This window comes from Manis pentadactyla, chromosome 4 (assembly GCF_030020395.1).
Source record: "Manis pentadactyla isolate mManPen7 chromosome 4, mManPen7.hap1, whole genome shotgun sequence".
In the NCBI taxonomy this organism is placed as follows: domain Eukaryota; kingdom Metazoa; phylum Chordata; class Mammalia; order Pholidota; family Manidae; genus Manis; species Manis pentadactyla.
In genome coordinates this window covers 133,545,483-133,558,123 of record NC_080022.1, presented here as the reverse complement: position 1 = coordinate 133,558,123, position 12,641 = coordinate 133,545,483, and the positions used below count along the sequence as shown (strand labels likewise).

The following is a 12,641-nucleotide window of genomic DNA, read 5'->3' as shown; positions in this document are numbered from 1 at the left end:
CTGGACTGTAGCGATACACAACTGTAAAGATCTACCAAAACTCACTTAAATGAATTTTGATGTGTAGATTATACCTCAATAAAGCTTTAAAAAACTTCGGCTTCAAACGGAGACCCAAAGAAGTATGCTATATATTATTTTCCAGCAGCCTTCCCTTAAGTGCCATTAAATGGTGCTTGATTATATGGTTACCAAAAAGGTGACGGACTCTTTAAATACAGAAGGAGGGAATTTATTCTGTGCATTTAGCGCCTGTTAAATTTCCAGAGAGAAAGGAAGGAAAGAACCCTGTTTTTGGTGAACGTAACTCTGAACTCCACAGGAGCGCAGGCGTGGAGCTGGCGCGCATGCGCAAAACCGTTACCATAACGACCTAAAGACGCTGCACGGGAGGCTGAGGAAAGTGAACTGAGTCTCCGGGTGATGGAGAAACGAATTTCGCCAGATGCAGACGTGGCCGATCTGGAGCTAGAGGCCGTCATCGGCTTCAATGGTGAGGCTTCGAACAGAACCCCGGGATCTTGTGACACAATCAGGGGCAGTGAGACACCGGGTGCCACCTGGAAGGCATTGTGGGACACTGACATGAGCACGGGCTAGGGCCAAGCACAGGGGGCGCAGACAGCCTCTCCAGGACAAAGTCTCAGAGTCACCTCCTCGCTCCGAGCCTCAAGGAGTGGGATGGTTTTTGCCAGCACCTAAAAGGAGCCAAATGCCTCCTCTCAGGGCTGGAAGAATGAATACGGATGGTTGTGGCCCTTATCCTACTAGGTTTCAGCTCTCCCGTAGCTCTATTTCCTACGCAGCTCGCAAACCTTCCCGCCCCTTCGAAACCACTAGGTTATGGAGTCTGTATCTGCCGCTGGGACCAACTAACTTCCAAAATACCAGCTGACGTATTACTGAGAAAGGGCGGAGGAGGGAACATGTATTTGAGCAACCGTTTCAGAAGATCTTGTCCTCTAACGCCAAGAAAGGATTCTAACCGTCGATTTCAGGCGACGATAGGAGGCGAAGGGGACGCCAGGGGTAGCTGGAGGGGAAAGATGCTTTGGTCAGAGGAGGTCTGGTTGGTCTGCTCAAATCTGGTTGGTATGCTGCCCATTTGAACATCAAGGGGGAAAAAGGCTGTTTGGTTTTTTTGTGGTTTTTTTTGAGAAGAATGAAAACAAGCATTTCGGTATTTTAGAAAGAGCAAAGTTTTTAAAAAGTTCATTGTGATTCCTGAAAGCTATAGAATTTTAATAATGTATATGTCGATTAATCAATGACTAAAAAGGCTTTAAGCACATTCTGGGACTTAGCTCTTGACTGTTTACTTTAGTAGTCTCTAATAGAAAGTGGGCACTTAGTACAACTGAGATATTAGCCATCTGTAGAGCTGTTTACCAGACCATTGGTCAAGGAAGTGAGTGACTGATAGTGAGTGCAAAGGGGGCACACTGGTTACCAGGGTGGAACCTCAAACAGCTCTGCAACTGCACTCGTGCTGTTTTGTAGAGCTCCTAGAGTAAATATATGGTATACTGTATCGTGATGTCTTCCATGGCAATTACTAATGATCTTGATCTTTTAAAATGTTCCAAATTAATTGAACTGTTTATACTTTGTTGGTTTTGCGACAATTGATATTCTTTCATATAGTCAAATATACAGTTATATGTACATGCTCAATACTTAACTATGCACTGAGAATACAGGGGTAACTACAAACATAAGAAGGGGAGTATAGAAAATTGGAAAAATACAGTAAAACCAAAAGAAAAATCAGCCATTGTTACATTTCCCAAATATATCACTGTTAAACTTTTGGTGTGATTGTTTCAACTATGTACTTACATATAAATATTTCTTATTAAAGTATCATTGAGATACAGTCTTACAAAGGTTTCACATGAACAACATTGTGGTTTCAACATTCACCCATATTATCAAATCCCCCCCCATTGCAGTCACTGTCTATCAGTGTACTAAGATGCTATAGAGTTATTACTTCTCTGTGCTGTACTGCCTTCCCAAGACCTACCCATATTGTGATTACCAATTATATTGCCCATTAATCCCTCCCCAACACCTTTCCTATGGTAATTGCTAGTTCCTTCTCAGAGTCTGTGAGTCTGCTGCTATATTTGTTACTTCAGTTTTGCTTTGTTTTTATACTCCACAAATGAGTGAAGTTCATTGGGTACTTGTGTTTATCCGCCTGGCTTATTTCACTAAGCATAATACCCTCTAGATCCATCCATGTTGTTGCAAATGGTAGGATTTCTTTTTATGGCTGAAAAATATTCCATTGTGTGTATGTACCACATCTTCTTTATTCATCTGTTGATACAAACTTTGGTCGTTTCCATATCTTGGCCATTGTAAATAGTGCAGCCATAAATATAGGGGTGCATATGTCTTTTTGAATCAGGGATCTTGTTTTCTTCAGATAAATTCCTAGGAATGGAATTCCTGGGTCAAATGGTGTTTCTATTTTTAGTTTTTTGAGGAACCTCCATATTGCTTTCCACAATGGTTGAATGAATTTACATTCCCACGAACAATGTAGGAAGGGTTCCACCTTCTACGCATCCTCGCCAGCATTTGTTGTTGTCTTTTGGATGTTGGCTGTCCTAACTGATGTGAGGTGATATCTCATTGTCTTTTTAATTTGCATTTCCCTGTTGATTAGCGATGTGCAGCATCTTTTCATGTACCTGTTGGCCACCCAAATTTCTTCTTTGGAGAAGTGTCTGTTCATATCCTCTGCCCATTTTTTAATCAGATTATTTGGTTTTGGGATATTGAGGCATGTGAATTCTTTATATAATTTGGATGTTAACCCCTTATTGGATAAGTCATTTATGAATATATTCTCTCATTCTGTAGGATGCCTTTTTGTTCTGCTGATGGTGTCCTTTGCTGTACAGAAGCTTTTTAGTTTAATGTAGTCCCACTTCCTCATTTTTTATTTTGTTTCCCTTGCCTGAGAAGATGTGTTCAGGAAAATGTTTATATTCAATAGATTTTTGCCTATGTTCTCTTCTAAGAGCTTTATGATTTCATGACGTACATTCAGGTCTTTGATCCATTTCGAGTTTACTTTTGTGTATGGAGTTACACAGTAATCCAGTTTCATTCTCTTATATGTAGTTGTCCAGTTTTGCCAACACCAGTTGTTGAAGAGGCTGTCATTTCCCCATTGTATATCCATGGCTCCTTTATCATATGTTAATTGGCCATATATGCTTGGGTTTATATCTGGGCTCTCTATTCTGTTCCATTGATCTATGGGTCGGTTCTCTTGCCAGTACAAATGGTTTTGATTACTGTAGCTTTGTAGTAGAGCTTGAAGTTAGGGAGGGTAATCTCTCCAGCTTCATTCTTTCTTCTCAGGATTGCTTTCACTATTCGGGGTCTTTTGTGGTTCCATATGAATTTTAGAACTATTTGTTCTAGTTTGTTGAAGAATGCTGTTGGTATTTTGATAGGGATTGCATTGAATCTGTAGATTGCTAGGTAGGATGACCATTTGACAATATTAATTCTTCCTATCCATGAGGACGGAATGTATTTCCACTTATTGGTGTCTAATTTCTCTCATGAGTGTCTTGTAGGTTTCATGGTATAAGTCTTTCACCTCCTTGGTTAGGTTTATTCCTAGGTATTTTACTCTTTTTGATGCAATTATAAATGGAGTTGTTTGCATGATTTCTCTTTCTGCTAATTTGTTGTTAGTATATAGGAAGGCAACAGATGTCTGTGTATTAATTTTGTATCCTGCAACTTTTCTGAATTCAGTTATTCTAATAGTTTTTTGGTGGAGTGTTTAGGGTTTTCTATGTATAATACCAAGTAGTCTGCAAGCAGTGACAGTTTAACTTCTTCCTTACTAATTTGGATGCCTTTTATTTCTTTGTGTTGTCTGATTGCTGTGACTAGGACCTCCAGTACTATGTTGAATGACAGTGGTGAGAGTGGGCATCTTTGTCTTATTCCCTATCTTAGAGGAAAACCTTTCAGCTTTTTGCTGTTCAGTATGATATTGGCTGTTTTGTTTGTCATATGTGGCCTTTATTATGCTCAGGTACACACCCTCTATACCCATTTTGTTGAGCATTTTTATCATGAATGGATGGTGAATTTTGTCAAATACTTTTTCAGCGTTTATTGAGATGATCATGTGGTTTTTGTCCTTCTTTTTGTTGGTGTGGTATATTATGTTGATTGATTTTTTAATATTGTACCATCCTTGCATCCCTGGAATAAATCCCACTTGGTCATGATGGATGATATTTTGATGTATTTTTGAATTTCATTTTGATAATATTTTGTTGAGTATTTTTTGCATCTATGTTCAACAGGTATATTGGTCTATAATTTTCTTTTTTTTGTGGTGGCTTTGTCTGATTTTGGTATTAGAGTGATGCTGACCTCATAGAATGAGTTTTGAAGTATTTCCTCCTTTTCTACTTTTTGGAATACTTTAAGGAGGATGGGTATAAGGTCTTCTCAAAATGTTTGACAAAATTCAGCAGTGAAGCCATCTGGTCCAGGAATTTTGTTCTTAGGTAGTTTTCTGATAACCAATTCAATTTCATTGCTGGTAATTGTCTGTTCTCATTTTCTGTTTCTTCCTCGATCAGTCTTGGAAGGTTGTACTTTTCTAGAAAGTTGTTCATTTCTTCTACATTGTCCAACTTTTTGGCATATAATTTTTCATAGTATTCTGTAATAATTCTTTATATTTCTATGGTGTCTATTGTGATTTTTCCTTTTTCATTTCTGATTCTGTTTATGTGTGTACACTCTCTTTTTTTCTTGATAAGTCTGGCCAGGGATTTATCTATTTTGTTTATTTGCTCAAAGAACCAGCTCCTGCTTTCGTTGATTCTTTCTGTTTTTATTCTTCCCAATTTTATTTATTTATCCTTTGATCTTTATTATATCCCTCCTTCTACTGACTTTGGACCTCATTTGTTCTTCTTTTTCTAGTTTAATTGTGAGTTTAGACTGTTCATTTGGAATTGTTCTTCTTTTTTGAGGAAAGCCTGTATTGATATATACTTTCCTCTTCAAACTTCCTTTGCTGTATCCCACAGGTTTTGGGCTGTTAAACTGTTTTAATTTCTCTTCATATATTAATTGATCTCTGTTTTAATTTGGTTATTGATCCATTGATTATTTAAGAGCATGTTGTTAAGCCTCCATGTGTTTGTAGGCTTTTTTTGTTGTCTTTGAATAATTTATTTCCAGTTTTATACCTTTGTGGTCTGAGAAGCTGGTTGGCACAATTTCAATCTTTTTGAAATTACTGAGGCTCTTTTTGTGGCCTAGTATGTGATGTACTCTTGAAAACATTCCATGTACACTTGAGGAGAATGTATATCCTGCTGCTTTTGGGAGGAATAGTCTGTAGATGTATGTTAGGTCCATCTTTTTCTAATGTATTGTTCAGTGCTCTGTCTCCTTACCTGTTTTCTGTTTGGTTGATCTGTCTAGAGGTGTAACTGGTGTGTTAGTCTCCTAAAATGAATGTGTTGCATTCTGTTTCCCCCTTTAATCCCATTAATATTTGTTTTACATATTTAGGTGCTCCTATATTGGTTGCATAGATATTTATAATGGTTATATCCTCTTTTTAGACTGACACCTTTATCATTAAATAATGTCCTTCTTTGTCTCTTGTTACTTTCTTTGTTTTGAAATCTATTTTGTCTCATATAAATACTGCTACTCCTGCTTTTTTCTCCCTATTGCATGAAATATCTTTTTCCACCCCTTCACTTTTAGTTTGTGTATGTCTTTGGATCTGAAGTGAGTCTTTTGTAAGTAGCATATAGACAGGTCTTGGTTTTTTACCCATTCTGCAGCTCTGTCTTTTGATTGGTGCATTCAGTCCATTTACATTTAGGGTGATTATCCATAGATATGTACTTATTGCCATTGCAAGCTTTAGATTTGTGGTTACCAAAGGTTCAAAAATAGCTTCCTTACTATTGTACTGTCTCTTAAATTACTTTATTAGTCTATTTTAAACACAATTGAAAGTTTTTTTTTCTCCCCTTCTTCTTCTTCCTCCTCCACTCTTTATTTATTAGGTGTCATACTCTGTACTGTTTGTGTATCCCTTGACTAACTTTGTGAGTAGTTTATTTAATTTTGCATTTGCTTAGTAACAAATTGGTCTGCTACCTTTACTGTGGGTTCATTTTCTCTGGTGACAACTATTTAGCCTTAGGATCATTTCCATCTAGAGCAGTCCCTTTTAGAGATCTTATAGAAATGGCTTGGTGGTGATGAATTCCATCAATGCTTGCTTATATGGAAATTGTTTAATCCCTCCTTCAAATTTAAATGATAATTTTGCCTGGTAGAGTATTGTTGGTTGAAGGCCCTTCTGTTTCATTAAATTAAATATATCATGCCACTCCCTTCTGGCTTGTAGAGTTTCTGCTCATAGCCTGGTGGGGTTTCCTTTTTAAGTGATCTTTTTTCTCTCTGACTGCTTTCAGTACTCTCTCCTTGTCCTTGATCTTTGCCATTTTAATTATGATATGTCTTGGTGTTGTCTTTCTAGGGTTCCTTTTGTTGCATGATCTTTGTGCTTTCATGACCTGAGTGTCTATTTCCTTTGATTGGGGAAGTTTTCAACAATTATTTCCTCAAATACAGTTTCTCTCCCATTGTCTCTCTCTTCTTCTTCCAGTACCCTTACAATGTGAATGTTGTTCCATTTGTATTGGTCACACAGCTCTCTTATTATTCTTTCATTCCCAGAGATACGGTTTCTCTCCGTTCCTCAGCTTCTTTGTTTCCTTGTTCTCTAATTTCTATTTCATTTACAGTCTCCTGCTCCTCATCTAATCTACTTTTCAGTCCCCCCAGTGTATGTTTCACTTGAGATACTGTATTCTTCAGCTTTGGTTGGCTTTTTTTGAGGATGTCTATCTCTTTGTTGAAGTCCTCCCTGAGATCTTGAATACTTTTCTGTAAATCTGTTTATGACTTTTATTTTGAAGTCATTATCATGAAGATTGGTGATTTCAGTTTCACTGAGCCCTCTTTCTGGTGTCTTTCTTGAATTTTTTGTTTGGACCAAATTCCTCTGTCTCTTCATTTTTTTTTTTTTTTTTAGTGTTTCTAATGGGGTAATAGATTTGTGTAGGAGGCTTCTAGTACTCAGAAGCTCAATTTTCTGTGTGGGAACCCCAGCTGTTGGTATGCAGTGAGTATGGCACCTGTCTGCCTTGCTCATAGTGTTCTGATTTCAGGTGGGTTGTGTGGGCCATCAGCTGATCACAGGAGCAGGGAGAATACTCTCTGGAGCTGCTGTGGGCAGAGCTGCCCTCACTCTGTCCTTCAGCAATGGCCAGGCGGACGCAGTGAGTGGGACCTCTGCCTTTGGGGAGGAAATTGTTCCTGGAGCTGGGCTGCTCATGCCCAATGGGCTGCAGGGCTGGAGCTGTTGTGGGCTGAGCTTCCCTCCAGGCAGCCTGCTATGATGGTGGTGGCTGGTGAACAGGACCAGTGCCTGCCAGGAAGAAAGAGCTCCCAGGGCTGGCTCTTGCATACATCTCCCAGCTGGCCCAAAATAAGGCTGAGAAGGCTGGGGGTTCTCACCCTGCCTATCTGGAAATAAAGTGTGATTTCACTGCCAGCCAGCAGGCCATGTGCCACTTCAAGGAGTCTCTGGGCTGAATTGCTAGAGAGGAGGATGGAGCAACTGAAGCTCCTGATGGCTCCTAACCTGTTGGGCTGAGGAGGGCAAGCTGGGGAGGTATTGTTCACCTGACTTTCTCCTAAACAGAGAGCACTGTGCAATCCTTGCCCCTCTGGCACCCCTCTCACTGCTGGGAAGTCTTTCAAACTTCCTGCTCTGCTTTCTTTCTCAGGGGGGCCTGTAGAGTGACTTTTCTCCACAGGTGGCTGGGTTCTCAGCCTCCCTGAGTGTTCCACCTGTCTCTGTTGTCCAGCCTCACCAATCACCAGGGCACTGTGCAGTGTGGGCTTATGTTCCTGGAGTTGATCTCCAGGGCCAGGTGTTCAGGGTCCTGGGCATCTACTCCCTCTCTGCTCCATTCCTCTTCCTCGCACCTATGGTCTGGGGTTGGGGGAGATATTGGGTCCCACTGGATCATGGCTTTGTCATATTATCCTTTTTTGTAGGGTCTTCTCTTCTTTCCCAGATGTAGGTGATCAGTGCTTCAGTCTTCAGTTTGATTTCAGGCCTAGTTGTATTTGCTTTATTTTTGTGTTCTATGTGATTTTTGTAGGAGGTTTTTGCCTCGCCTTCCTATACCTCCATCTTTGTTCCCCAACATTCCATATAAATATTTTAAAAATATAAGTGGACTCATGCTGTATATATATTCTCTTACAATCAGACTTTTTCCCAGTGCTGTATGTATGCTCTCATAATCAGACTTTTTTCCACTTAACAATATGCCTTATAAATCTTTTTTAGTGGTACATATACTCTATGCCATAATTTTGAACATAATACTTTAATATAATATTCTGTTGCATAGATATGTGACCATTTATTTAAACAATGCCTTGTTCTTAAGAATTTAGCATAATTTCCATTGTTTTGCATTTATTTTTAGATGATACAAAGAACATCTGCATAGCCAAACCTTAACTCTAACTGTCTCCTTTAGGATAAAGTCTGAATACCTCTTAAAGACTTTTAATAAGCCTCCAAATGCTTAATATATGCAACAGAAATGTGTAGCAATGTGGAAATACTTATAGTAGCATTATTTCACATAGCTAAAATCTACAACCAAAATTTCCATCAAAAGTAGAAAGGACAGATAAATTGTGTTATATTCATACAATAGAGTACTCTGCAGCAATGACAAAAAAAATGACCTACTGCTACATGCAACAGCATGAATGGAGCTCCCCGACATAACATTGAATGAAAAGATCCAGACACAAAAGAATACCTACCATATAATCCCATTCATATGAAGTTCTAAAATGAGGAAAATTAATTTATGGGAATAGAAGTCAAAACAGCAATCACCCTTTGGGAGATGTAGACTGGGAGAAGGCACATGGGAAATGGCTGGGTTGTGGTAGTAATCTACTTCTTGGTCTGGGCTATCATTAAATTGGTGTGTTGGTAAAAAATTAACAAGTTTTCTGTATTTTTGTCTTCAGTGAAAAATGTTTACTTAAAAATGCTATACTGCTCATTAAAGAGAATAAGAAAACGTTATGAAAGTTTGGGAGAAAGATTCTATTCTAGGCTTGAGTGAGGTCAAGGAAGGGTCAATTCAAGTAATCTTTAAAGCTGGGTAGAAATCAGTGGGTAAAGACTGAGGAGCAGAATATTCCGAGTAGCAAGAATAGTGTGAACACAGGAAGAAGGTGGAGAATGTGGGGCCTGATTGGGGAACGGCAAAAATGGCTTCGGTTTCAGAAACCAGCAGGATTACATAGGAAAGAGGGCCTGAAATTTGATTTTAGAGGCCTTAAAACCAGGTGTGGAGAAAATGGAAGTTTCTGACCAGGATTCCCCTGGCCTTAATAGCACCTATTGTATATACATATATATAAGAGTCTGTTCACACATCTATGGGGCCCTTACTGGGGACAGAGAGGCTCGTCAGTCTTGGGAGTATTGGCCTAGGGGAGAGGCGGAAAAGAAACACCCATTTTCTCATTTCCTCAGTTCCTTGTACATAATTGGTCAGGCATCTGCCAGTCCTCAGAGGCCCACTCACAGAGCTCCTCCCAGTGCTAGGGGCGGGGAAGTAGAGGGCCCTGAGAGCGGGGAGAGAGTGGTCTGAACAGGAGCCGTGAGAATGGGAGAGAGCCAAAAAGGAAAGTCTGGAGGGAGAACTAGGAGAGAATGGCGGCTGGCAGAGGGAAGCCGTGGAACCCCGGAGCTAGGAGAGGAGTAAGCCTGTGCTGGAGAGCGGGAAGGAGCAGTGCCCGAGCCAATGAACGTGGCATGAACCCCTCCTGATGCCCCAGCTTCTTGCCATCGCCTTTATTCTGTCTCACCAGATTTATAGGGAACTTGCCCTGGGTGGGGAATGTCCTCCTCCTGGATCAGTACAAGGTAATCGTGTTTATTTTTCATGTGAAAACAAATGAGGAGCAAAAACAAAGCCCCTTTTATCATTGTGACACTAGAACACTCATTGTAGTTATGTAATAGTTTATGAATTTTAACTTGAGAGTATAAATATATAACTGTACTTTATTCTTCTAGGTATTGTCTTTTGACAGGAATTTTTTATTTAATCAAACCAAATATAGTTGTGTTGCCTATGAAAACATTATAAAACTGTAGTTCCTAAGAGTTTGTAATGACACAAGAATAGCCACATTAATCAATTAACTGGATTTAATAAGCCCATGATTTTCCTATTATGCAGAGTCCCTAAACTGAAAACAGCAACAATAACTATATATAAAAAATGTGTACATTAACAAAGTAATAAACATACTATATATACTATACTATAAATAAACAACTTATAATATATACTATACTATATAAACATTATATGTAAAACAATTTGCATGTTTTATCTTACATAAATAGCAGCATATTGTGCACATTTTGAAACCTGCTTTTTTCACCTGACATTATTTGTGCAATGTATCAATGTAGATTCATGTTGATTAATTCATGCTAACCCCACTATTCCCTTGTGTATACATGCCAATATTAGTTATCTATTTCCCTCTTGATGCCTTTTAGTTTATTTCTAACTTTTTGCTAATACAAACAATGCCACAGTGCACACCTGAGTAGAGGCCCACGAGTGCAATTACAAGTATTTCCCTAGGTTATATACCAAAGAGTGGAATGGCTGGATCCTAGTGTATGTGAATATTCAACCATACTCAATATGAACACGTTGTTTTCCAGAGCAATTTTACCAATTTACACTCCCATGAATCAGAGTATGTTCCATTTACTTCACATCACCACCAGTGCTGGGTGTTGCCAGCCTTTTTAAATTTAGTCACTATGATGGAGTTGAAGGGTTGTCTCATTTTGGATATAATTTGCATACTTGTGAACTTGCATATCTTTCTTATGTTTATTAGCTTTTGAATTTCCTCCATCATAAATTGCCTGTTCGTATCCTTTGCTCATTTTTCTGTTGGGCAGTTTGTGTGTTTCATATTTCTTTGCAATACTGCTTTGTGTACCCTGAATATAATCCTTTGTCTGTTATATTGCCAGTATCTTTGGTTTTGGATTTTTCTTTTCATTTTCTCTTTTGTCATTAGAAGTCTTTAATTTTTAACATAAGTGCTTGAATATATTACCCTTTCTGTTAGGATTTGCTCTTTCATGTCATGTTTAGGAAGTAATTACTTACTACAACATGTGTATACATCATGTCTTGTTTTTCTCATTGATATCCTTGGTCTACCTGGAGTATATTGTTTGTGGATGGTGTGAAATAGGGATCTAACTTTACTTTTTCCATATGGATAGCCATGTGATTGTTTATAAGGAGACTGCAATTAAAAATATATATATATATACATATATTTTTTTAAGTAGGAAAAGATCACCTCCACCCAAACACAAACCTTAGTATTATGAGAACTTAGTATATAAAAAGGGAATGATCACAATTAAAATGAAAGAAATCATTTATTCACTAAATACATTGGCCTTTTGAGCAAAAAAAGAAATGTTTAGCTACTAGAATCACATTATGCACCAAAATAAATTCCAGAGGGAGTTAAATACAGAAGATGAATTCATTAAAAGACCAGGAGACTATATTAATACACATTTATGACTCTTTTGATGTGATGGAATAGGAAATAGCAATAAAAGGGATTTAAAAATACCCAGGAATAAATATAATAATACATGTAGGAGCTCTTTATGAAGAAAAATTGAAAATGTTACTGGGAAACATAAAAGAAAACTTCATGGAGAAACATACCCTGGTTTAGAAAGGAGATATAATGTAGTATATAAAAATTATTTTACCTGAAATTAGTCTATACATTTAATACTATTCCACTAAAAATGATTTTTAACCAAACAAACTGACTTTAACGTTTATATTGTAAAATAAATAGGAATAACCAAAAGATTTCTGACCTAAGATGAGTGATAAGGGGGAACTTATGTCTATTGCATATTAAAATATTACTTTATTTTATTACAAATTATTACAAAATAATTACACATTACAAAGGTTTGTAATTCTGGCGATGATTCTTGGCAAACAGCTGAAGGATGGGGTCCTGGAAGACCCCACTGGAAGAGGTCCTGAGTTTCTTCAGAGTGCCAGGTGGTGACTGAGAACTGAAACCAAGTTTTTATCTTAACCAAACTTTTGCCTGAGATAGTAAATTCACGTTCTCCTGATGCCATGCACTCACCTCGTCAGGACGCTTGGGATCAAGCCTCCTGTGTTTCTTAGGATTACAAGAATTGGCCCTAGGGCCTTGCCCTCCCACTCCACTGTCAGCATCACTTGGAAGTGTGTCAGAAATGCAGAATCACAGTCCTGTTGCAGACCTAAAATCAGAATCTACATTTTAACTGGATACACTGGGGGGTTTATGCCCATTAAAGTTTGTGAAGTGACCTACAAGACTAAACTTCCTGTCGGGAGACTAAAATTACCTGTTAACCCCAAACTTAAGCACTT

The 12,641-nt window shown here is 38.3% G+C and overlaps 1 protein-coding gene across 1 annotated transcript in view; it reads left to right on the top strand.

Moving 5' to 3' along the window:
* Positions 1-373: 373 nt before the first annotated feature.
* LOC130683444 (cilia- and flagella-associated protein 52) overlaps positions 374-12,641 on the top strand; it is a 47,432-nt gene continuing 35,164 nt past the window's right edge. The window contains exon 1 of the mRNA XM_057500878.1: positions 374-493. Within this exon, the coding sequence (XP_057356861.1) occupies positions 424-493 (70 nt within the window). The 5' untranslated portion in view covers positions 374-423. The remainder of the gene's footprint in view (positions 494-12,641) is intronic.